The sequence below is a fragment of the Falco naumanni genome, chromosome 7, assembly GCF_017639655.2.
Source record: "Falco naumanni isolate bFalNau1 chromosome 7, bFalNau1.pat, whole genome shotgun sequence".
In the NCBI taxonomy this organism is placed as follows: domain Eukaryota; kingdom Metazoa; phylum Chordata; class Aves; order Falconiformes; family Falconidae; genus Falco; species Falco naumanni.
Genome location: NC_054060.1, coordinates 10,724,282 through 10,751,750, shown reverse-complemented (window position 1 = coordinate 10,751,750; position 27,469 = coordinate 10,724,282). Strand labels below are relative to the sequence as shown.

The following is a 27,469-nucleotide window of genomic DNA, read 5'->3' as shown; positions in this document are numbered from 1 at the left end:
CCGTTCCCAGGCTCCTCCTTCCTCTCCCCCTGCATGACAGTCTTGGCTGAGGAGTTATCTAGCCCCCTCCAGGGCTCGTGGTCCTATGCTGTGCCTGCCCATGAAAAGCAGAATCAGGACCTCCTTCCCAGAAGACATCTCAAAAATGTCTGCTTCTGGCAGAGCAGCACAGCGGAGGGCTGGCTAGAAACACTCACCTCCAGGGCCAGTCAATACCTGCACCTCTCCTACCTTTCCACCGTGGAAAAGTCCCTTTTCCCTCTGTTTTTATTTTAACTCTTCTTGCCCTCCATTTTACAATAAAGAAAACACACTGACGTCTCAGGAAATCTTCCACTATTCTAAAAGTTTGCACTTGTCAGCCTCACTGGTAGCGATATAAATCAACATCTCTAGAGCAGAAGGAACCACATAATTTTAACTTTCATTTCCCAGCAAAACTCTAGAGATTCATCTTTCCTCCTTATTGTTTTAGCTTTGTCCTAAATTTACAAGTTTCAATTTCTCTTCTCTGTGCCCCCTGCCCCTCCAACTTCCAGAGTAAGTTCCACCTTGCAGCTAAAACCATATACCATTGCACATAGGAAAATATTTAGTACAGTAATTCCAGCTTGCTTGGTGTATCATTAAGTACTTGTACACCGTACTGAGCAATAACTGAAACCTTTCCTAACTAGGAAAGATTTGAAATATCCATTGAAGAACAAAAATAGCAGAAAACAAGCAATACTTTACGTTCATTTATAACTGATTTGTTTCATACTCAGGAATGAAAATGATTTTTTTAAAAAAAATCAGTGCAAATCTTCACTATCTTTTGGAACTGGAACTACCTGTTCATGAAAATTTCCTGTAGGATAGTTTTTATTGAAGAAATTTGTACTCATAACTGGAATTCAATGTTTATTCTGAGCAACTTCTACCTTTACAATTCCATTTATGATGGAATTATGCTGTCACCTCTAATTCCTGAATTAGAAACTGAAGCTACAGTTGATTCATCCCCTTCACATAAACCACCTTTCAAGATCCTCCAAACCTCTTTCAAAAGGAGCATGAGGGATGGGGCGCCTGGGGAAGGAATTTCCGCTGTCCTCCTTCAACAGCTGTTGATGCAAAACCCCTCCATATACATAAAACTCACATTAAGAACAATCACTGCTTTGGCAATTGTCTTGCCAGATGATATTAAGAGCAGACATATCAATTTGCTTGCAAATTCCAGATTTTTTTTTTTAATTTAAATTTTTTGTAATCTCCCTGTGTATTTTTTTTAGCTTTAGGGGAAGGTTTTACCATGCAGCTGAGGAACAAAAAGACCGTCCTCCAATGTATGCAGAAAAGAGACAACACTTGCATTTCTGCAATGATTTCTATAGAGATTTATCTTCTAGCACCGTGAATATCCTACATTGAGCCTTCTGCCTTTATGAATTGGCAACACCATATCAGGACAACTTTTTTTCAAGGAGGTCCAAAAGCGACCTTGCTCACAGCAACAAGTGAGCAGTGCTACAGAGCACTACACTAAAGGATTACACCGTAAGAGGCTCCTACAGCCACAGGGCATTTTACATGACTGAATAAATTAGCACTTTGTGGTTGAAGAGCAATGCTGAATTCCTAGAGTGCACTTTTCCCCTGACAACATCCCAACTGGGGAAAGGAACATGTGCCCCAAGAACATTTTCCAGCAATTGACACTGGGATGTCCTCCACCAGCAGAATTAAGAGTCCTGGTAACAACAAACTTTAAGCTTTGAAAATAACAGCAATGGCTTTGCATAAAAAACCTTTCAACTGAAATGGGAGCAAAATTCCCACAAATATGTATGGGCCTAAGGTGAAAACACATTAAGTTTTAAGTTATCCTTCCAGTTCTAATTCTACATGAGACAGAAACAGGAAAACTCAAAAGCTCTCCACATGATTATAAATGCACTCTTCTCCTGCTGCCCCTTCTATAACCAAACCAGCGTGGACAGATGCAGGATTAAAGTTTGGAGTCATTTTAGGGCACAAAGTTTGATGACACACTGCACACCCATCATCTGAGGACAGCACCTCCCTCAGAAGAAGAACCCCAAAGTAGGAATGAACATGCGTACGTATCAAATAACCAAAAACACATAAAAGAAAAAAAAAGCTTTGTAAGTATGATAACATACAATGGAAGAAACCTTAGTTTCAGTTAATTTGGGGACTTTTAGCTTAGGATGCTGCAAATTGCACTTTGCCTTCAGTGGGCAGGGTTCATTCCAGAGGATCTTCTTCAGCCCTGGGGTAGATCTACCAGAGCAGTCCTCTTCCAGTGAGCAGAATAACTAATTGATAACCTGCTCCTTTAATTTCAAAATGCCTTAATTATTTTTATAACATTGAATAATATTCTGATCTTTAACTGGAAGCTGAATGGGATCTGTTCTTCTAAGAGGAACTAAATCAAACCTTGTTTCCCCAGTTATGAAAAAATTTACACCTTCTGCCTATACTTAACAGTTTGAACATCCATGTACAAAGGTGAAATGTAGATATAGGCAATGAGCAATTATAAAACATTTCCAGTCTGCCATTCTCAAAGTGAGCCCATTTCTTACTTTCTAAATCTGCAAAGCACAGCCTGTTCATCCAGACCTGGATGCTTGTCTGACTTCACGTGTATTTGCAAGGTGCCAGCCAGTGTGGTTTCCATATTCTGTCCCTAGATAGTTATATTTGTGGTAGCAGGCGCAACATAAAATGACGTGGGGCTGCCAACTCACACAAGGGCACACTGAGACTTCCCATCTTGGGTCTTTGAATAACAGCACAGACTACTTCACCCTGCACGTAGTTGCTCAGAGCTCAGTGAATTGGTCAGACAAGGAGATACTGCACATGCCTCAGATCTTCTCCCTCATCTGCTACAATACAATCCCCGCAGGAAAGACGATGGCAATTTTTTCTGCCATTTCTGCATCATCCAGGCTTCCCTGTACAGTGTCAAACCACTATGCTCGTAACCAAGTTCATGAAGTTTGCATCGCTACTGCAGCAAAAAGAGCTGCAGCAAAGATGAAGTCCTACCTCCAACACAGAGGCTAGGATGCTGATTTACCATTGCCTCTTGCTTTTTTGTATATGGGGAAGAGGAAGAAAAAATGTTAAAGCTAAAAATAGTTGTGTGCATCAGCCCCCAAAATTCCTGAGGTTTTTTTTGGTTGTTTTTGGTTTTGTTTTTGTTTTTGCTTTTGTTTGTTGGCTTTTTTTTTTTTTTTTTTTTTGGTAACTTCACAAGCCACTGTTTCAGGCACAACTTAAACATGGAAAATTTGAGCCCCAACACACTGACCCTTCAGAAGACACATGCATTGCAAAATACTTGCTAGGAACCAAAATTCTTCTGTGATTATCCAAGAATGGTTGCAATCAATGCAAACATAATCCCATCTATAAACATTTAGTAACCGAAATGACACAAGATCTTCTTTGTTCACAACTTGTTCCAGTTGTAGTTCTCCACCAGCTGTTTTTTTTTCTTTTCATATGCCATGATTACTGAATTCCCCATCTTAAAAAGATGCAAAGAACATATTCATCTACCACTGAAAGAAAAGACAGCTTGTTCCAGTCAATCTGTAGGCCAAACTGAGAGCTCCTTGGTGCTTTGCAGATCTCTTATTAGAATTTCATTCAGATCAAAGACTTAATGGATCCTATTATGTGGGTTTGCTTTTGTTGTAAGGATATTTACTTGCTTTTCAATACTTGACACTTAAGAAACTCTGTCCTCAACTCAGGAAAAATATGGCTACCTAAGTAAGGTACAGTTTTATTTAAGTATTTTAATTTGAAACAAACACAACAAAAAAAAACCCCACCCCCCAGCTCCCTCATTTAGGGTCTGATCCAATTGCCATTAACGTCAAGAGATGATCTGCCACTGACGCACTCTAGGGCTGGCTTGGATCCCTACATCATCAAATTCAATTTCATCTACCGATTAGGTTCTAGAAACCAGCTAAAACATGAAGAATGATTTAAAAATCAAGCTAAACTTGATTGTAACTATAGCTGTCACTAGCACCCTCCTATTTTAACCATCTGCAGCTTGTACAGTCTATGTTCGGAGCAGCAATGCGTGCACACACGCAGACATATATGAACACTGAGTCATTTGCAGGAACAGACAGTATAACCCACAGTTTTGAAACTCAATTAGGAAAATACTAGTGGGAACTAACAAGAGCCACATTTTGTTAAAACATCTAAGCTTTGTTGAACAAAAACTAATTCAGGGAACTGACGACATCAGAAATACTGAAGTCAGATAATTATAGAGAATTACATTTCAACCCAAGCATTCAGATACTCTTTATAAAGAAAAAGATTGTGTTTTTTGTATCAGCAATGAAAGTTGTCAGGCTCTTTTCCCAAGAATTATTAAGCAGTCGTTTCACACAAGTAGTGTGTGCAATGGATGTCTATATGTTTTAATGACTTGTAGGGTGTCCAGAGATTGTATACCATGGATTCAATCCTCAACCAGCATCCTTAACATGACAGTTCATAAATACTCAACAAAACCGAGTTAGTAGAGAAAACAAGTCATGGCTATGTGTGTCACCAAAACCCAAAGGATACACTGAATTAAAGGAAAATACTGTTAATCCTAAACAAAGCTAACTAACAAGTGCAGATAAAGTAGAACAAGAATAATGTGAAAATATTTTTTTTTATATATTCTCGACCCAACTCAGAAACAAGGGCATGAAGCAAAAACCATAAAAAAGGAAGCCATACGATCACACAGAAACCTGCTGCCTCAGCTAAGAAAAGAAAAGAGAGAAAAAGTGCGAAGGAAAGAGAATGCTCTTCCAGGAGTTCAGATCTCTAAGCTGGGCTGTGTTTTGCAGTCCCTCTGGCTGCTTTTCTATTTCCATCCACTTTGCCAGGAAACTGCTGAAGCTCCAAAAAGCTGTTACGGAGACAGGACATTCCCAGACTGCCATTGTGCCATTTGGTGGAGCACTTGCTAATTTTAGATTAGAGGAGGAACACACTGGGACAATTAGCCCACAGCCACTTCTGACTCTTGCTCCAACCCATCTGCAGACAAAACTCACACCCAAACAATAAGACTGACAGCAACACCCTTCAAACACAAATAAAAAACAGAGGCAGAGGAGGACCCACCATGCCTTTTTTGGCAGAATACATCTTTCAGAGGACCCGTGCATTTCAATCCCAAAAGCGACCACTGGAAATAAAACCCCTTTGCCCAACAGCACCTGACACAGAAAATCCACCTGCAAGCAATTTTGAAACCTTCTTCCAAAACAGGAGGGGACCATTTAATGTCAGAGGACAGGGAAGATGGCCAGAGAGAGCTCTCCGAGTATCTGATTGCATGCCGCATGAGATTATCTGGTTGCAGAGAAATGGCATGAAATGGTTTGATAGCACTCAAAGCCATCTCCTTGCTGAACAGCAAGAGCTCTTCCACCTGTTCCCCCTCTCTGCACCATGCAGCTGTCGACACAGGCACAGCAGGGAACAGATCAACCCGTTGGAGACTGGGAAAGGAAGCCATACATAAGTGTACACAAACATCATACCTTTAACAACACAACATCTACAGTCCTGTCCACCTTGGAAATGTCGCACAGGCTGTATCGCCTCTTGTGGCGTTCGTACATTTTTTCCAAAAAGCTGGGAGCGGAGGAGCAGAGCCCACCATGAACCCCGGGCTGACCACGGCCAGGCGTGCTCCAGACCTCTCACAGTGTCTCAGCACTGGAGTCCCGGTGGCTCCACACACCAGCCTGTTCGAGCCTCCCAACAGGAAAAAGAAAATCCCAGAGCTGCGACCAGCTGATAAAGTCTTCTCGGAACAGATTTGCTTATACAGGCAATGCAGGAACTTATAGCAAACAAAAGATATTTGAAGAGAGCTTTATACATATAGGATTATTTTTTTTTGCAACTGCTAAGAACGGTATCAGCCTTCCTGTTATAGTAACAATCATAAAATAAAATGTTTTCCAGACAACTTTGATATCCAAAAAGCACCAGAATGAAAATCTTGCCCAAAAAGAGAACAAAAGCCAGATGTGTGCAGCAGGAACCCTGACGATCCGAGAGGGAAGGCAGAAGGTAGGCTCAGCCACGACGGGTCTAATTCAGGAAGAAACGAAAAGGAAAAAAAAAAGCGCCGATCACCGTATCCAATGTAAATACTGTCACCAACGTGATTTTTTTCTTTCACAGCCCCCTGCACTGAAAGGAACAATAAAAAAAGGTACTTTCCTCCTTTCCAGTCAGTTCACTGTTCACCAGACAGGAGGGCTTGGTTTTGCATTAAGTTCAAATTTCTAATGACAGCACAGGGCAAAAGGAAAGAAAATAATGAAATAAAGCCACTCCCTCCTGATTTGGGCTGGGACGTCACTACTTGCCTTTTTAGTCATGGACCAGTGTTCTCCCAGCTTTCAAAATTTCTTTGCAGTTGTGGGAGCATGATTCATCTCTTCAGAGAGATGGGGGGGGGGGGGAAAGAGGAGGGAGGGGAGGAAGAAAAAGCAGGAGCTTTTCTTCCCCAGCCTCTTCCACCTTTGGCTGCAGGCACTTGGTGTGTTTGCTCGGTCCAGAAAGAGACTGAGCAGCAAAGGGATGTCTGTTCAGAGAGGTAAAAGGACTCTTGCCTCTCCCCCAGCTCTTCCCTCTCCCCCAGGCCAGGTGAATGAAAGACGATTTCACGCTTAATGCTTCCCCAAAACAGGAATGGAAACTTAAGATTTAAACAGTGCGCACACACATATACAAGAAGAAAAAAAAAAAAAAAAAAAAAAAAAAAAAGAAAAAAAAGGAAATCAGCCATGCTTTATTTTTTTTGTTCCCAGCACCAGCAAAAGATTTCCCCAACTTGCTGTCCAGAAAGTTTTCTCTCTTTTATTCTAGTTGAAGGACAGAGCTCTATTTAAAAAAAAAAAAAAAACCAAAAAAGAAAAAACAAACCACACAAAAACAAACAAACAAAAAAACCCAAAACACAAAACCCCTAAAGATTTTTCGTCTTTCTAATGCTGGGCCAGTCAGAGTGTCTCTCCCCTCTCAATAGCTCATTCACATCAGCTGGGCCCTGCATGCACACTGCCACATGGTTTCCTGTTTTCAAACTGCCCCCTTGCAGCCCCCTCTGCTTTCCACCCCACCCTGACCTCTCGAGGGATGAAATCTTTCCATACTTCCCTGGCTTTAGACATTCTCTCATTCACTGATTCAAAAGGGAATGGGGGCGGTTAAAAAAAAAAAAAAAAAAAAGAAAAAAAGACAGAGAAGAAAAGGGAAAGGGGGGGGGGGGGGAGTATGTGGTTGGGAGTTTGTAGAGAGCAGAACTTGCTGCTTTTCTGCAGAGAAGCTGGAAATGCAGGAATCGTTAATCCTGTGTTGCAAGAAGGAAGCACAGACATCGGAAACCGTGCTTATCAGCCCAACGCTTAATTGCAGATCTCCAAAAAGCCATCCTCTGCGGTACGGGGTGAACTGGCCCATCTCCTGCTGCGGGGATCCGCTCCTCTCATGGAGCTTAGTTAAGGGTTTGTAGGTCTTTTCATCCAGCCCAGTAGGGTGGCCCTGGTCCCCTGGTTGTATGAGGCGCTCTGTAACGACCAGCTCAAGCTCTGGCAACGGTGACTCAAACCCTGCAGCCTGCCGATACGGATTAAAAGTGAATTTTTGGCATTTGAATACAAGAAGAGTCTTCCAAGGGAGGTCTAAACCCATCCGCTGCAAGCGGGCACTCCAACTCTTCTCGTTCCAGTGCTACTCAGTCTTCTGGCCATCCAAAAACATTGCACCAGCTGCCTCCCCGTGAGTAACACAGGAACTGACTCCCCTCTGTGCCTATTTGGTAAAATGCTGAAGAACAGTTTATAGAAACACAAAGTGCTATTTTAGGCTCTCCTGGACATGACACCCCCAATCCGTACAGTCAGATTACGCAAAAGCATAATTACTCTCTAGATTTAGCAGACTCAGTAAGCAAGCCGAGAAGGGTATTTTTTCCTAAGACTACAGCATGGCTTGGTGGCATGGTGGCCAGCCGTGACTCGAAGGTCCACCCTTGGGCATCACACTGTGAATATGTCCTCATGCGCTGGAGCAGCCTGGGACTCGCAGCAGATGAGCTCCTCCCGGTAAGTGACACAGGTACGCTCTTACCTAGTCAATGCGAGGTATCTGCCCCCACTTTCATTAGGCTCCATCTCTCCCTGGCAACCCAAAGCTTCATCTCCACCACACCACCAGCTGAACCGAGGAGGATCTCCTCTACCAGGCTCTCTTACAGTTACAATTCCCAGCTCGAGATCTCAGCCAATGACTCTTCTCCTTAACAACGAGCAGAGCTTCTGCTTTCAGTATTGGGACACACACAAAATGTGGTAGTGCTTTGGGGACTTTCTGGAGCCACCAGTTTTCTCCGCAAGTAATGAATCCCAGCGATCATGTGCCCGTCGAGATGAGGAATCAGAAATGGCTGTGACAGCATTCCAGCCCTTCAAACACTACCATAAAAGGCAGGGATTTCCTCAAATCTAAATTTACAAGACAGGAACCTATAAACAAAGTGTGTGAATTTAGTTCAGGTAAAGGAATTTCCAGCAGTTGCTGTGCCTTAATGATGTTTTAATGTTTCATTATGGGACACGCACATTTTTTTTTAGCTGATACAGCAGTTAATTTTGTTTTCAAATCAATTTAATTACGACTGCCGGTATGTATGTAAGGCCTAGATTTATCCAAATGACAGTTGCACAGCTCTGTCCAGGCACTCCTTAAAGCATTTTACCTTTGAACCACAGAGCTCCTCTGGCAACCAGAATGAGATGTTCAGCCACAGGGTGCAAGCAATGCCCACTTTGCAGAGGAGACTGTTAGGTGAGCATCATTACTAACTGCGACAGCACATCTTCCACAGAGATGCAAGATCAGTCTGACTTGTAGCTGCATCAATACCCAGCTTTCGTGGCTCATTATTTCACCCTTCCTACAGGTAAGGAGAAATGAGAAACATCTGTAGCCAAGGGAGGTGGAAGACACACTGGGAGATGTTCAGCCTTCGTAGCAGGAAGTTAAAAAGAGGCCGTTTTCTCAGCTGTGCACAAGCATCTTGGTATGGCCAAAAGCCACAAGGAACCCAACATGTGCCCTCATGGGGCAGGAGGGAACAGAAAATTCAGGTGGCAAATGCAGGCAGGTGGCAAGAGCTAGCCAGGGAAGCTGCCAGGCCAGCAGCAGGAAGGGTGACTCTGGGCACAGGATCCATCCCAGGACTCAGTACACGTCCATGCCCTACCTGTGAGTCAAGATGAGGACCTGCCTTCCCCCATAATTATTTGTCTTCATCTATGAAAGGTTGCCAGCTGATCTCTTTGGACTCCTCTAAAACTTCAGCCACAGAAGGAAATAATCAACACAAACTAACAAAAAATACCAAAAATACATCCATTCCCCCCCCCCCCCCCTTTTTTCTTTTCAAATTTAAGCTTCTAAATCCCTAATTTGTTCCAAGAGTTTTTCTGTGGTTATGTTCCTGACTCACAGCCAAGATCAGGAGGCCAGTGATGACTACAGACACCCAAAGTCCATCCCATCTTCATTTCCAGACTTTGCTGTCGAAGGGGGCGGGGGGGAGAAACTTAATATAAACAAATAGAAGATAATGTGCCAGACATGCTTCCCCTTGGGAGACCATCACTCTCTTCCCACATTAGGTGGGGCTTTTGCTGCATTGTTTCAGGCTAGAAATCTTGCCTTGCACACAGCTTATATACACACAGGCATGCCGAGCAGATGCAGAAGACAGACTCAGCCCGGACGAAGCAGAACAAAGGTTTCCAGTCTCCTTTGTCCATCTATTTAAGGCAGTCTCTTGAATGCCGTACGCATGTTTACACAGTATATAATATTTATGCCCAGAAATAACAATGCACCAGGCAATCAGAGGATAAAGATTAAATAAAAAAAAAGAAACTACTCCAATAAGTAAATAATTCTCTTTTTTTTCAGAGAGTTGCTCAAAATGGAGCAGAGACGCAAACAGCAGTCCAGGCCACCGGCTGCTGATGCGACAGTTCTGGGCTCCTTATTGAAAACATCTGGAAGCGCTGAGCCACTTTGTGCAGACAGGAGTTTGAAACTATCCAATCGTTTCATATCCAAACCAAAGTCCAGCTCTGTGGATTTCAAGTGAGGGAAAAGAGGGGGAGAAAAGAAAAAAAAAAAAAAAAGGCACTCGATCGCACCATATGATCTGTAACTCATCCAGATAAAACTCCTCCTCCTCTACCCGCTAACAGACCTCTTAATGACAAGGAAATCATGGTTATTCTGAAACAGACTGCACTGTTGTTATCTGTTTCAAATTACTTTTGCCATATCGTTATGAAACACTGAAAATGATGCAATCTGCAGAAATACTCAGGCGTATGAACTTTTTTAACTGCGGCTCTGATAGGAGCTAATGGAGCAGTAGATGAAAGGAAAAAATTCTCCCTGTTTTAAGCAAGTCAAAACCCACTTTTGGGCACTAAACACAAGAGATAATAAATTCATCAGGCAGTAAGAGAGAAGAATTACAATTTCAGTTGCTCTTTTCTTAAAAGAAATCAGCTTTTTGGAAAGGGTTTTAAAAATTTTCTGTTTCTGGCACTTGCAAAGATAGACAAAACAAACCCCTTTTTTTTCTAAAACTAAATAAGGCAAAGGAAAGCTGCATTCTAATACTGCAAAGCCTGTAAGAGGAGCGCATCCAATCTGGAAGGGAGCACACATCCATCGTGTCTGCCGGGAGGCAGGTCAGCACCCCTGTGAGAGAAGGCAGAGATGAATGCTCATATGTGGATTTTGAAGAAGGCCAGCCAGTTGCTGAGCACTAGCAAGCGCTCACGCCACAGACCTTGGTAAAAAGCCCTAGATGTTAGATAATGCATTCATTTTCGCAGGAGCACTGAAAGGAGCTTTGTGACCAACCTGTTCCCACCCTGCCTGTCCGCCTGCATCCCCACTGTGGCACTTTGGACCAGGGCCACATCCCTCCAGCCACGGCATGACCTGCTAGCACCCCACCAAGCAGTGGTTTTTATGGGGTGGCCCCAAAAGGCTGGTCACGATTGTGGATTCCCCTTCAAGGTAGGGCATGAAAAGAGGAGTCATGGAGAGGGACATGGACAGCCCGCCATGATCAGATGTCACAGAAATCTCATCCATAGCGAGTGCCACGCTGCTGTAAGGGAGAAGGTCAGCCATGCAGGCAACAAACCTTCACAGTTCCGGTCCTAAAACACCTCAATATTCACCAGCTTGACTTAATCCTCAGGGCAAATAGTCCATGGTACCAACACAAGTTTTATTCTCCAGCCCAGCTAGCCCTGACTCTCCCAAAACCTCCCTATTTAAATCAATCCGATCTTTATGCAAAGGTGAGACACTTCCTTGCAGAGCTATATCATGGCTTTGGGGCAACATGACTGAGCTGAATTTTATATCCAAAACCCTGACTGTACAGCTGCAGCCCGGGTTTGAGCTCAAAGACATAATCGTCTAACGGACGGCTGAAGAACCATGAAGGAGGAATGGGAAAGGCCTGGAAAGCTGTCAGACATACAGATACGTGGAGCATGTGTTTTGAGAAAATACAAAACCACCTTGAGAGACCTTCAATCATTTCCTGACCTTCCCTTTTCTAATATTTCTCAGAGACTCGGTGTACATTTCTCAGGAATTTCTATTGTCCAAATAACCTTCAGAAAAATGCTGAAGCTTTGGTCTGCCACGGAGCATGCCTGAACATCCTCCCAGAGGAAGTCAACTGCCCATCTTACTGCTCCCAAATGGCTACAGGAGAAACACCTCCCACGCAAGAGATTAGCAGCCCCTCAGCTGACTTTACATCGGTTTGCAACAACTAGTTCTGCATTTACCAAAAATAACCGCAAATCGAGATGTCTGGCTGGCTGAAGTACTGTGGGATCTTGGATCATGCCACAGATATTTATTTAGTGTGTTATGGGAGCTGAGAGAAATACTTCTTGCTGTCAAACATGGGACATGTTGTTTTGCCCTGTGAATTCCAGTATCCTGAAAATGGGGAGGGGAAAACACGAGCGGATAAAGTGGAACAGACTGTCAAGGAGCACCTGAGCTACAAACTGCAGAAGCAAATCAGTCTCCCAGAAGCAACTTGTGCTTCAGGTCCCCTGTGTCCTCTGGGACAACAGCTGCTCCCACGCTCAGACACTTCCCACCGGGGCACAGGGTCTAATGATCTACAGATTGCGTAAAACACAAAAATAATGGGGTCTTTTATAAAGAATAACACAATTGTCAACCAAGAGATCTGGATGGGAGATATTGCTTTGGTTTCACAGCTGGCTCAGCCCAGCCTGAAGCTGCTGCTGAAGTTCACAAATGCAAAACTCAAAGGAATTTTTCATTATCATTCCATGCATAATGAAAAAGCATATTCTGGCATCACTGGGATAGATATAGGATATAAGAAAGTATTGATCTATGCAAATAAAAATATATATTCCATTATCCCATAATGACAAATTCCTGAAAGTGTAAAGCCTTAAAGTTCAAGGTATGAGGTTAAAAATTAGGATGAGTTTTTGTGCAGGAAAACAGACCACCTCACATTTGCAGAGTACAGAAAACATGATATTGTATTCCAAAATAACAGCATGATACCCATTGCTGTAGGCATAGCACAGGAGCAGACAGACATCACTTGAGCCACCCCCCGGGTGCTTTGCCATAACATGAGATCAGTGCCATGATATGTTTGGTGGATGCTTCTGTCTAAAGAACTTACGTATTTAGCTAAAAACAGAGACAGGACAGCAGATTACATAGATGAATTGGTGGATAAAGCCCAATAAATATGACGTATGGTATCAGTGAGTAAAATTAATAAACAATATAAAAATGACACATCTTGAATGGAGGAAATTATTCAACTTTTACCATTCTTTTATGCCTCCAGTTTAAGGCATTGTAATGTAACTGAAAAACAGAGAAGGGTCATTCAAATGAATAAATCATGCCAGAAAATGATTCAGCTTCCCTCTTTTTTTTTTTTCTTTTCTCTCCCCCCCACCCCCCCCCCACCCCACCCCCTGTCTTTCTTCCTTTCCTTGCCCCTTTTAATTGAAGTCCTTAGGACTCAGCCCCTGGGAAGCCCACGCAACCCAGTGTATTGTCCTGCCTGGCTGGGCACCCTGTCAAAAGGGAAAAGTTATCTCTTCTTTCATCTTGTAACTTGAAAATCTGGGAGGGGAAGTGGTGGGAAAGCAAAGCACCGTACAAAGGCGCCCATCATATTTCCAGGTCAATTTTTTGCTTGGCTGCTAATGAAGGCAGGGGATTGAAGACACTGTGGTATTTGTTTTGCCCTTCCAGTTTTTCGGTTTGCTTTGTTGGGGAGGACAATCTCAGACCCAATTGGTAACTGAGATGCTCTGAGAACCCCACTCTCCCCAGCAATAACAGACACTCCAGCTCACCCTCCTACCTATACTCACATCCAACCAGTATTTTCATGCCCTCTCTACATGCATTTGGAAACTTGAAATAAAATCCAACGCAAACTTTGAGAGGAGGCATTTGGATTCCAGCTCCTGCCTGGGAGGTCTGCTTTAGGACCGCATGAGTATTCATTTGCTCACTGTTTTATCCATTTCCCTGGTAGTCCTTTGTAAGAATATTAAACAAACATGTCTTTACAGCTCAAAAGCCCAGGAAAGAATGCTGATCCTGTAGAAGAAACCTGTTTTTACCAATTTTTACCCCACTTTTATCCCTCTGGTATAAAGACATATATGCAAGGGTAAGGATTCATTGAGCCCACAAAGCCATCATTAAGGACTGCTATACCAATACATGCTAAATATGTTCCCTTTCGCCCATTTTCAGAAAGTATTCCTAAAGGAATTTCAGGACATAAAACATATGTATAATTAACAGCCAGATACGTGGAAGCATAGTCATTAGTGAGGAATTTTCTCAGCTGTTGACACTGCTCCAGGAAAATAATACAATATTTATTTCTAAGGTTATAAACTAACATATGCTACACCTCCTCTACCAGCTTCTCAAAGACCCCTTTACAGTAACATTTGTTGCTGCAAGGATAATTCCTAACTGGAAAACTGCATCCAAAGCCTGCTCCTATTCCTTTCCACTCAGGTAAAGGTAGGGAATGTCCCTGCAAACACTGGGAATATCAGGCCAATAGAGGCGTTTCAGGAAAACTTTCATTTCTGAGTTTTTGTGCTCCCCTCTCTCATTCCCCACTTGCCACAGCTGCTGCACTTCAATACATTTAAAAGCTTTAACCAATAGATAAATAAACAAATTCAAGCCAATGGATAATGACAAATGGGGCCAAAAATGTCAAAACCCCCAGCGTTTATTGTATTTGGGAACCTTGCAATTTCCCTGGGTTATCCTTCTGATTCGAACTATCCCAAGAGCTGCAAAGGTCACCACACTGCAGATAAGGAAAACTGAGCATCTAAAATTTCTCGCCAGTGACTACAAGGAAAGGGTTGGTTTTGTTTTCTTAGGAAGAAAGGGGGAAATAATCTGACACTCACTCTCAAGGCTAAAATCCCAAATATTTACAAGATTCAGAAGCAAGAAAGCTTGTAGATAATCAGCAGAACTGATGCCAGTTCAATCAAAACAAACCAGTAATAGCAACTGGGAGGAGTACCGATTATGTAGCATCATTCCATACTGAAAAAAATATCCTTTTTTGTTACGCAATGGTTAAATAATTTAACTATCCCAAGTCAGAATTGCTGACTGCTCAGCTAGTCATTTTGGCTATTATGTAGCATTAATCTCTGCTGTTTCTGAAGTTAGTCTTTCGGAGAAAAAAAGGCAACTTCAAAACATGCAAAAATTAATGAAACCCATATGTGGGATACTGTCATTATTCCATGTTTATAAGAGGATCAGGTTTTGTTAAATGGGCTTATTTAATGCAGAAGCATAAGAAAAAATACCCAGCAAAAGATCTGAAAGCTATTGGAAGAAAAATATTGTTTTTGTTAACCCAAGCAGCCAGTAACAAGCAAAAAGACAGAATTTAAACTAAAAGCCACTATATATTCTGGTGCAACTTTGTTTACAGCTTCACTGACAGCCTATAAAGTTCTAAGCAGAGAAACCTGTCTTAGATACATTCTACCCTTCTGACCCTTTTCACCCCCATACTGTATTTAAGCTGGGACAACTTAACAATCAATGGCTTATCGAAACATCTGTTGGTACAGGCACCCGATCTAGACTTTTTTCAACAGCTGTTTTTATTTTATGCTTTTTTTGGCTAGGTCAATCAGTAGGACTAGAAGAAAATATTAGTTGGGTTCCTTTCCTGATTTTGGTCTCTCTTTAGTGGCCACAGTCAGCACCCTGTTCCCCGCCCTGTCCTGGGAGTTCGGAGAAAAAGAAGTCAGAGTGTCCCCCAAGTCTGGTCCTGCTCAGCAGCCTCAGGCAAGAAATAAAGGAAATACAGCTCCCAAATGGGCATCTACGTTACCCCGCTTACTCACCTAAATATTGACCTAACACATCCCCTGCTGCAGCCTTCTGCCCTGTACAAGGGAGCTAAAACCCTCGCTCAGAGCACGCTCCACTACCCGTCGTCTTGGCACCCCTTTCCCCTTCCAACAGCACTCCACAATAAACCCCAGGTCTGTCTTGCCTCCCTCTCCTGCTATTTCATTGCTGGGATCCAGACATCTGCCAATATCCCCCGTAAAAGATAACACACAATATATTTTAAAAGCCAACCTGCCAAAAGTTATTCGATGCTCCAGAGAGCACTACTTAGCAGATAGGGAACGTGCATTGCTCACATAAAGACATGCATAAAAACAGAATGTAATTTTCTTGGGAGACTAATACTTACCTTAAAAAAAGTAAATATAAATTCAACCAAAATATCCTATTTTTCAACATTTAATTCAGCTGTTGCTTGAAACAATATGTTTCCATATAAATTCTGTTTCTTGAAAGAGAAGAAAACTTATCGAGCTTTTAAAGTGCTCTAAAAATCATTTTTTCAATGACATTCCAACTGTCGAGAGCCAGAGAAAGCTAATACTCAAAGCACTGATTTATTTTTTTTTAGCTCCCCTTGCTCTTTTTAACTGATATGACTTGTTTGATCTTAACTTCAAAATTTCTGATTTTCCTGCCATGTACTCCTAGGGTCACCATCAGTATTGACTGAATTGTGCCAAGCTTTGCCCAAAAGGACAGTAGCAAGAAAAGCCAGTTTGAACAGAAACCACTTATCTAAAGGAGGGAAAGCCCCAGGTTCGCAAGCAGAGGATGTATTTCAGCGTTAAAGAATTCTAGGAGCTACTCCAAGATGCAAATTTTTGTTGTCTCGTGATTTTAAGCCCAGAAAGAAGTTATTTATTTAGTCTATATATTTAGATTTATAAGAAAGGCAGAGGATCCATCTACACTTTTCTGGGTGCCTTTTGCAGCTTACAACACATGAAGTAAACCTCAGCTTCCTCGAAGAATACATGTAATAGACAAGCCTTGACAAGCAAAATCAAATGCTGTTCCTCAAATGTCCGGTTATGAACAAAAAGCCTTCAGAGGTTTCTCTGCGTGTCTCCTCAAAACACAATTAAAACCAGAATTTGCAAAATTCCTTAAAACTCATTTCAGCCCATGCAGCAGGAGCAAAGGACTCTTTCTCCCCCTTCCTTTTTTAATGCCGTGGGACCCCAATCTCTACAGTCAATGCCTCACTTCAGGCACCTGGCAGGTGGGAATATTTGAAAAGCAACCCTCCTCTTTTAGAGGGCTCAAAAAGCTCGTTACTGCTCTTTTTTTACTCCTTATGTGCAGGGATTTGAAGCTAAGACTTGTCCACCTCCTTGTGGGCAAGTGGGCGAGCACGCATTTTCTTACCTTGTGACGGTCAGTGAGCTAAAATAAAAATATTACTTGGAACAAAGCACCAAGAAACACTTCTTAAATCTCTGCAGAGTTTAACAGCCCACCCCTGTCCATGTCTTAAGTAAGAATCAATGTGTTCAGCAGCGTGCTGTGTTGGCGGGGCACAAGAGATTTCTACATTCCCAAGCCCAAGATCTCAGATTGAAACTAATGTTTCAGAGAACTTCACCTCCAGCCTTTGAAAATGTGTATTTTGGAAATAATATCTCTCCCAACCACTTTTAGGCATTTAATGCATCCAGCTGTGTTAAGAAATCAAGCAAAAGTTCAGTGTCAAGCAAGTCAGGATTATGATCTCCTTGTGATTTATGGAGGTAAGTACAGTCTCAGACAGAAGAAAAACAAGTCACTTGATGCTAAGCAGACTCAGTACCAGGGCTCAGACTAATGAGTTAGCGAGGGCGAGGCTTCACGTTCCTGCCTCTTATCTCACCAGCTGGAAGGACAACACATAAGAAGAGACAACACAGCCAGTTCGTAAAAGAGAGGCAGAGCCAGCGCCACGGTACTTGCAGAGACAGTATCAGTGGCTGCAGTAGAGAGGATGGAAATGCTTCAGGACAGGGAGGCAGGCGGTATGTGAAAAAGGTGCTGTACTTCCCACAGGTAAGAATAAGCCCCCAAATAACTAAGTGCATAAATAAGGTGAAACTACTATTATCGTGGCGGTACTGGTATCAGGGTATACATCAAGGCAGTCTTTACGGAGAAGCAGTATCTAACAAGGCTGAGAAAATCGTAAGTCAAGCATTAGTCCTTCTGAAGATCTGAAAGGAGAGCAGCATAACTCAGGTTAAACACAGGCTAGCAACCATTCCTCTGATTTGGACTACATAAACAGAAGAGAAAGCAAATTAAATAACCCAGAAATATTGGCTCTATCTTTTGGATTAGTCTCTTGGGCACAGCTGCCGCCTTCATTTTCACTGAGTACATCGCTGGCGCTAAGATGATAAACACAATAAGCAAAAAGGCAGGCAGCAGCTATGTTCACCACTGCTTAAAAGAAAACCAGCAAGTTAGCTACGTCAAATACGCGCTTATTTAGGTATGAACTAATAATGCAGAAGTGAAGCAGAAAGAAAAGGTGGAAGGAGAAGAACCTTTTTAGCTGTGAGAGACCAAGTGCAAAAGGAAGCCTGGTTTAGAATTTGCTCCCATCTGCTAATTCCTATACAGCTGATTAAGTAGATTTTATTAAATCATTGCAAAACACTGTCACATTCTTGTTACAGCCTCCATGCTGGGGTTATTCCAAAGCAGAAGTCCAAAACACAGACCACAGGAGTAAAACCAACAAACTGGCAATGGAAGGAGGTAAGCGGCAGTGAGAAAAAACTCTCTTATCCCTTAACACCTCCCTGCTCTGGGGTCCCATAAAAAAAAGTCACTACTGTCCATGCTTTTTACAGGATCTGCATTTGGAGACATCACTACTTCTTTGGTGTGACTATGACTAATACAAGCCTTCTACCAAAATTCAGAAGTTTTCTTTCCCTGAAAGTTCTGATGAATTTGCTACCGCAACAGTAAGGACAGCTATGGCTGACCATGGCCAAACACAACACCAGTGCACTGCTGGTGCATTAAAAACTCTGGAGTTTTTAATTCTGACTGGCAGCTGCCTCTGTTCAGCCAAACCCCCTCCCTTCCATACCAGTCAAGTACTTTTATTTTAGATATCATATGCTTGGATATCAAATCACTCAGTCCTTCTGCAGAGACAATATATTTTAATCATCCACTGCAACACTAACCATCTATTCCCGTTTCACAGTCCCAAGCTTATGGACCTCTCCATCACCACCAAACTGCCCCATACTACCACTCTGCACAGTGCAGACCAGACGGCGTGAAAGATGTCCCTGACAAAGCCAGAGAGCAGTCAGTCTTCTCAGTGTGAGCAAGGGTGCTGCATGGAAAGGCAAACATTTAGTAATCATCCAGGCTTTTACCTCATCTAGTGTTTTAACACCAGTTTGATCCCAGAAACATTCTGTAACACAGTTGAGTTACTTTGTGCCACACCAGGATGCATACGTGACACTGAGCAGTAACAGCAGAGATGCTGGAGGAAAAAAATCCACTTTTGCATGAAAATAAGGGAAGACAGACAGCCTAAAAACGTTGGTAGGGCAGGGGGTAAAGGCTGAGAATGGTAGCAGAAGGGGAATCTGTGCAACTGCTCCAAGCCTAAATGCGTTCTAATTCCATGCTTCCACGGAAGGAGTTTTAACAGTACTGGGTAAAACACCAAATATATTTTCATAACAATTCACACTGCAAGAATGGAAACATTTATGTATTCTTTCTAAACTGCATTCTAGCTCTACACACAACTCTCTCTCTTTAGTCCTTTACACTGTTCTTCTTACTAACACCATTCTTTTCATCCTTTGCTGCAAGTTTCAGTCAGAAATAACATGCCTGGATACTGCTAGATGCTGCGGCTGAAAAATAACAGGCAAGAGTCCTGCTCATCTCTCAGACAGTTGTCCCTGTCTGTGGGCTCTCAGATTGCACTGCTGGGTTTCACCTTGTAATGGAGATCTTAAAGCCAGGAGGTATCACACAAACATCAAGTCCATACAGACCTCCATTACAGCACAGGACAGGCAATGCAACCCTGCACCAGTTCTAGCACTGGTTTGGCAGTTTATTTAGAGCTGCAGCATATCATTCATAGGACATCCAGTCCCAACAGGAACACTGGAAGCAATGGAGAGCTCGCACCTTCCCCCAGTAACTCACGCAAAGAATTAACTGTTTTCACCCTTCAAAGTTTTTACTGTCCTTCCCACAGTCTCAGCTTGTTTAACTTCACCTTCTAAATGCTGCGTCTCATTTATGGCTCTTCCACCAAAGTGGGAAGAACGCCGTTCCTCATACATACGGTTACAGTCCAAAGCTCCCCAAAAGCCAGACGCTGCTTGGAACGCAGAACAACAGCTTTGCCCAGGTGCCATCTCCCTTTCGAACCTGGCCCATTCACAGCACTACCTCCCGAACACTTGTGCTGACACAGCGCAGGAGGAGCCATGGTGCCCACCAGCGGCTGTCGCTGCTGAAGCCATGATTCAGAGGTACCCAGGGACCTTCTCCCTCCACGTGTCACTTCTCGCTGTGGTTCACCTTTCAGGCGACTTTCTGGATTTGGCACAAACTGTCCCAAAAAGCTTTCCCACATCCTGAAAAAAACTATACTTAAAAAAACCCAAAACCTGCCACGTAGGACAGCAGTTAGTGTAGGATGGCAAGAGAACTGAAGCACTAGTCCATGACTTCTCACAAAACACCAGAACAAACATATGGTAATATAATTAAAAACCTACTTCTCATATTAATGAGGTTTGCCTCTAAGGCTATGTAACTACCAATGAACTGCAAAATCTTAAGTCTACAGGGAAACATAAATGCTGGCTTCTCTACATTCATTGTAGGGTGACAACCTGCGCTTCCAAAATATCCAAATAGAGCTAGAAAGGTTCCTTCAGAAGGATAAAAACCCAGTGATGTGACACAGCAAAGTACCCATTTGTCATAATAACGCAGTCTCCATTGAGAAGTCCACATTTGGTCTCCCATGTCAACATCTTAATTTCCTCTATATTTAGACCAGGAATTCAGTGTGCAGTAACCATGTCTACCATACAACAGTTACACCACAAAACTTTAAGAGATTTCAAACACAAATAACGGAATCCATATGATACAGAAGACTGAACCATTCAAAACCAGCACAGTATTTCCCTTCTCAAGGTACAATATTCAGTGCCAGCATTCCTTTGCTACAGTAACAGTCTTATACATCCATTATTTTATGGATCCATACTTTCATGATTGCATAAAAAAAAAAAATGAACGTATCTAACCACTGGAAGAGAACTCCAAACCCAGGATTTTCTGTACTGGAAATGCTTTAGCTCTGTGTTTTACGAACTTGTGAAATCATGGAATCCTGATCCTAAAAAGGGCCTCAGAAAGCTACTTTAATACACTGATGTTAAATAACTTGTATGACTGAATCCCCTTGTCTGAAGCAAGCATTGCAGAAGATTTGTAATTATCAGTTATCTTTAATCTGCATCCACCTCAAGACCACGGCAGGAATACCTACACAGATCTGCCTTCAAGGCAACAACGTTTGCAGATGGTAATTAAAATTGCAGGTAACTTTTGATGCTTTTATCAATTAGTGTGAAGAAGCTGAGGGATAAACTTCCTTTGCAGTTGATACTGGGAGGATGGCAGAGCCAGATGTTTTACTAGAGGAAATTATGAAATAATGAAAAAAACAGACTATCTGGGCTACACGCAGCAATATTTGCCTCTACTCTAAAAAACAGTGTAGTGGCTGAAGGGGAAGGCATTGGGGAGGAAAAGTAACTCACCATCTCTAGAGATCAGCGATGGCTAGGCACAAGCCCTGGGACCACAGCAAGCTGTGGGGGTGGCGTGGGCACCTTCATCTGGCCCATCCTGCCGCAGGCTTGTGCTGAGCGAAACTTGAGAGCAGCATCTTTGCACCAAGTCAGGGATTTGGCTTGGTGTCTACGTTCCTGCTTCGCTCACTAACATCCATGAATCCTGTGACTGATCTTGGAAACGACTATCTCAAGATGAGGATTAGCAGCATTCAGGATAAAAAGGCATCAGAACTGCAGCACCCAGAGAAGTTAAGTGTAGGACCAAAAAAACCTGCTGCAATAGTGGTATAAATGCCTTCCTGCTATAGATTTCAAAGCACAAGTAAAGGCCAAACAAGAATTACAGCCTGGTTTGATTTTCTTCTTCTCCCCCCCACTTTCACTAACTCCCTGCAGCATGTACCGTGGACTCAATGGCTTATGCAGCAATGCACAGAATAAACAGCAAAGCCCAGGGCAATATATTCGGCACAGTGATGAATTCACTCAGGGGTTGACCGTCTGACACAACCTCCTCCTAGTTCTCTTGAGCCTCTGCTTCGAGCATCCGGGGCAGACACAGGATGCTGTTGGGTGTGAGAAAGGGCCTCACTGATGACTAGCCCAGAGTCTTGACCCGATGGGTACGTGTGTGTCACCCTTTAGCACTAATGCCAGGCTTAGGGCATTTGGCTAAGTTTTTCCATGTTTACTGTAGTTACAGGACAGCATTTATGAAGAAAGAGTTACACAAGTGATTTTAAAGAGGCGGGGTGAGGATGCAGCCTATTGTTAAGGCTGCACTTTCCATCGCTCCAATTAATTTCTAGCACTTCAGCCACTCGCTCTGAAATTGCCCACGCTGTTGGGAAGCTTCCCACATTGTTCTGCAGGCCCTTTGGAAAACAGGGATTTGCAATCCCCATTCCATAGTACATACATATGTACACACAGGCAGATGGCGAACATGAACTTCAGTGAGCACTGACAACCTGAATTTTAGCAGGTCCTCAGGGTGAGCAGTTTATTAAAGAAGTTCTTTCCTAAGAAAAGGAATTGGAGCCTGGAGAACTACAATGACTCCCCTTGCCTTGGGTCACCAACAAGGTTCAGCAGTTTTGAGCTGTGAAGCGTCTCTCTACTACTTGATTTGACCAACGACCAGCATGGGCACCAGGCTGTCCTCCCAAGGACCAGCCACTAGAGTGGGGTGACACTGTACATCTGGGCCATTATTTTCTCCATTTATCTACTGGAATTATCTACTCTTCCTACAGGAAAGAGAAACACAGAAGACTACAGATGGGAGCAAGAAAAAGATCTCTGGATCCTTCACACCTACTGTCCATTCCAACACCCATCTCAATGCTGTGTGGGTCTCTCCTCTCTCCCACAAGCCCTCTTCCACCCAGCCCCTCTTCCCACCTCCATCTCCTGCAGTTCTGCCATCCCTGCCCCCTCCCTCCCTTCTTTGTACACCCTGCCAGACTCCAGCCAAGCAGCTCCCTCCTCCTCTCACTGTTCAGCAAAGCACAAACGTGGGGGCCTACAAACCTAAAGCAATGGGCAAGAACAGACCTAGGGCTCTGTCCTGACAGAGCATCATCTATCTTATCTGTAACAACTCCCAGGGAAGGAGGTTTCCTAGCCTCCCTAGGTGGTCTTGCGACAGTTTCATGATGGTTACAGGATGTTTTCTCAACATCTAGCCTAAATCACCCTGGCAAATTAGCAAATCAGTAAATTAAACTGCCATGGAAATCTAGGACTTTAATAACCACTATTACATGTTGGCAGACTGCTAGATTGCACAACAGTTTTTTTTTTGTTGCACTGAAAAATAAAATTACTTCTTTCGACCTCTTCTCACGTTTCTTAATCTCTTCTTGTTGTTTCCTTCTGGACACTTTCCAGTATGCCTGTGTCCTCCTCAAAGCAGGGCACCCAAACCGAGATTCAATGACACTGATGATGCCTCCACAGGGCCATGCACAAGTAAGTTACCTTATGGAGGACACTCCTTCAGTATAACTCAAAACAAGATGTGTCTCTTTTGCAATACCCTCTTGCTGATGATTCACTTGTGGTCCACTAAAATTCCTCAGTCTTTTTCTACCCATCCCTCTCCAGCTTAAACTTGACTTAGGAAATGCGCATTTGGATTTCTTTTTTGCAAATGAAGCACTCTATGGCTGCTTTTATCTCTTATCTGGATGCACTCTCCAATTTCTCAAGGTCACTCTGAACCCTGACCCTGCTCTCCCAAGTGTCTGCAACCCCTTCCAACTTGATGTCATGCAAGAGTGTTATAAACATACTTCCGTCTTCCAAATCATGACTGAAAATATTGCAAGTTTTCCCCCAGAAAGTGCCCTTGCTGACATATCACACATTACTGCATTACTTGGATCACTGTAGAGAAGAAAGTGCAAATCTTTTTCAAGCTTCATTCTCTGTGAAGATATTTAGACATGCCACATCGAGCCGGCAGGCTGCAACTTCTGAAAATACAGACTTTAATTAAAAACTAATTTATCTGGTAAAGGTAGGATGCATTAAATTCAATAGGAACTAACTAATTAAATTAATAAATACGAGAAGGCTATTTCCCAGTGAACTCTGTTTCTGGGGTCAGCCAGCTACAATTTGTCAGTCACAGGCTTAGATAATCAAAGCCGTCGGATGAACCCAGCAGTGTGACCTTATTCATCCTGCCACATGAAGACAAAGATTCAGCAAATAATGAATCATAACTGATTTCTGGAACCAGCACAAGAAGAGAAGTATATCAGGGTACAGTTAATTTCAAACTGTCGCTTTACTTTCATAAGCTGGAGCCACCAGATGCCATTTCTAAATTATTTTAATATCACAGTATGCTGAAGCCAAACCAGATTTCTCATCGGAATTAAGAGTCTAAAGCTATTCAAGTTTAAAAATGCTAAGGTCTGATTCTAATAGATCACATCAAGTTATTGCCCCAACTCTACTCAAGATCCACAAACAAAACAGGAAGATAAGAACCAGAGGAGTCTCTGGCAAGAGGAGCACCCACTGTCCAACATGAAAGAAGCTTGGGAAATTCTGGTTACAGAATTTCTATAGCTGAACAAATACAACCTCGGAGAAAACATTCTAGAGATTTAAGAAACAGGCACTTTAAAAAAAACATTTTTCCATTATTTTCTTTACAGTGCTTATAACTCTACAAACCGTTATTTTCCTAAACAGTTTTCAGCTGCAGCTTTTTCATGACATGTGCAAGAGCCTCTCTCAGGCAAAGCTTTCTGAAACGACCACAGGGGAAAGCATGTGCAACCTTACACATGTAATACTGGTATCACTAAGCCAGCTAATTTCCAGCCTTCAGACACCAGCTCACAAGAAGGATTTCCCCCCTTCTCTTTCCAGTGTGCTGAAGCTTACTGTCATTCGGCCTGATGGCACTATACAAGGAGTAGCACTTTTTAGACTCCAAAACATATTTGTTTTAATAGTCTGTGTGCATACAGAGCATCCCGCATTGCCATTGCGTATTTATAGATCGCATTGTGCGAAATTCTAACCCATAAAACAGGAGTTAGTGTGGTTCCCAAGGTCCAAAGTTGCTGACAGCAGCAGTGAGACTGCTAAGTAGCTGCAGCTCCTGACCAGGTGCAAGCAACAATATTTCTATTTGCAAGAAGTTAAGAAAACCACTTTTACCAACCACAGGATGACTCTGTAATGACAAGGCAATGAGCACCTGAAAGACTTCTGGCTACAAAAAAGTCCGCACTAAATAAAGCAGAGAAAGGATGTGGCAGAAGATGCACACTTTGTGATGGCTTTTACCGGCCAGCTCCCTACCCAACCTACATGTGTGAATTAAGCTCTATTTTTAAGTCTTCTACTGATTTTTTTTTTACATGACCTCAACATAGTGCAGTTGTTATTTTGTTTCTGTTGAACTTAGCAACAGGAAACCCTGTCAGTCCTGCAGCAAACTTTCCATTCCCCTGGCACTCCCATTCCTGCACCAGAAAAGCCGCATTTCTAAAGAGGTGTTTGACAGGGTGGGATGGTGAGGAAGAAGAGAAGAAAGCACACACACAAAAAATCAGAATGCCTGTAAAACATGCAAAATGGAAGCCACATTGAATATGTTTCTTTTCTTTTTTCCCCTCTTTTAAATGAAAAGGCAGTGCTCTCATTTGCATTTTCTAAAGATATCTTACTTTTCTACAGATACCTTAGTCATGAAAATTAGCTTTAATAAAGGGTTGGTTAATAAAAAAAAAAATTAAAATCATCAGCATCTTTGCACTCATGCATTCCAGTAACAAAAGAATTACTTATCAGACAGCACAAATTTTAGCTTGGAAGGTTATTTGCTCTAGTCCCTGGCTAGCTCACTGAGCAAACAGCTACAGAAATTAAGTCCTAACTTGTTAAAAACATAATAAACCTGATTTTATTACAAGCTTTGGCAAGACTGTTCACTGCCTAAAGAGCTTTACTGTGGGATGAGCAAAGTTTTTTAGTGCTCCACCCTGCAATGTTAACTCATCCCTGCAATATTTTCTCTTTTAACAGCTTCATAATGGTACGTTAACACACAAACACAGCTGCTCAATGGCAACGTGCACCAGCACAGGCTGTGCGCGATTCAACATTTACAAAACACTTTCTTTTTCAGGTACAAGAAACTATATATAAAATATAGGAGCAAACGCAAATCCAGCTAGGAAAGGTAAGACCAAAAAAACCCCAGCTCTTGATAAAGTAGAATATGTATTAGGGGTGCTTTAAACCAAAACCACTTTCCTGTCAAGCCCAGTACTCGCAGGTTGTTTTGGTGTTTGGGTTTTTTTATAAATCAGAGACAGTCCTTAAACATGCAAAGCACAAGTCATAGAAAATAATACCAACTGGCTTCTGATCCCTGGCATGACCTTTTTACATTGTTTCACCAACACGAAGAAGATGGGGTTTCCCTGTATGCCTTCCCATTATTAAATTTTCTCCCAGCAAAGGCACGAACCTCCCAGCCAGTGATGCCTTTAGACCTTGGAGCCTGTGCACACACGGACGCTGACCACAGCTACAGTCCCCTCTGCCCTGGAAGGACAAAGCATGAGAGGGGACAGAGAGACTCGCCAGGGCCACACAGGTGGCAGCTGCGTGCAGGGACCTTGGAGACGCTGCTGGCCCACACGCAACATCACAGCTCCAAGCGCATTACAGGGCATGGCTTTTGTCAAATTATACACAAATATTGACACAACCCTGTCTCAAGAGGAACCTCTTGGGTTAATCATTACATCACCAACTTAAGACACCATAAACGTGGCTTAATCCAGTGGTTGAAAAACACAAGGTCTAAAAAAGCCCACAGTGTTTTTAAAAGGCTAAAGCAATGTCATGGTGATGGACACCGTTCAGCTTTGCAAGGGCTACAGAAAGGAAACCAGCAGGTTATGTGGCTGGCCGGAGGAGCGGTGGCTTTTCTTAAAAAAGCACAGAAAAAGACAAGGTGACATTGTATAAGTGGCACTCACCGCTTCCTCATGGGCTGTGCTCTCATTATGATCTTTCAAAAAATCCACTTCATCTTCAGTTTTCATTTCCAGCTTCCCTGTGAAAACAGACAGTTTGCACAGACAATTTAAAAAACAAACTTTTTTCAGTGCTGCTGCTATTTTTCTGTTTATTCAAACCAGCCTACAAAAAAAAAAAACAAAACCCAACGAAACAAAAAGACAATCCAACCCCAAAACCCCTTCAACAAGTCCATTTAATTTCCAACATCTGGTTTCATTCCTGACTTTGCTGCTTGTTTGTTATGAGTTCTAACAACTATCATGTCTGGGACTGAAAGGAGCTATGAAACAGCAGCAAGCACAGGGTAAAACTCCTGAAAAGCTCTAGGAGAGGCTGAGTAAATGTGCATGTATTTGCCCATGTATTTTCTTGGTTCCTGTTGTTCTAATTAAAGAACCAAAATTTTCGCTGTTTTAATTCTTACCATAACCTGGAGATAATGCAAGAAA

The 27,469-nt window shown here is 42.6% G+C and overlaps 1 protein-coding gene across 13 annotated transcripts in view; it reads right to left on the bottom strand.

Annotated features, from left to right (window-relative positions):
- AKAP13 (A-kinase anchoring protein 13) overlaps nt 1-27,469 on the bottom strand; it is a 203,428-nt gene that overhangs the window by 69,623 nt on the left and 106,336 nt on the right. For all 13 annotated transcript variants that reach the window (XM_040600086.1, XM_040600088.1, XM_040600089.1 and 10 more), the window contains one exon: nt 26,978-27,054. In XM_040600086.1, the coding sequence (XP_040456020.1) occupies nt 26,978-27,054 (77 nt within the window). The remainder of the gene's footprint in view (nt 1-26,977; nt 27,055-27,469) is intronic.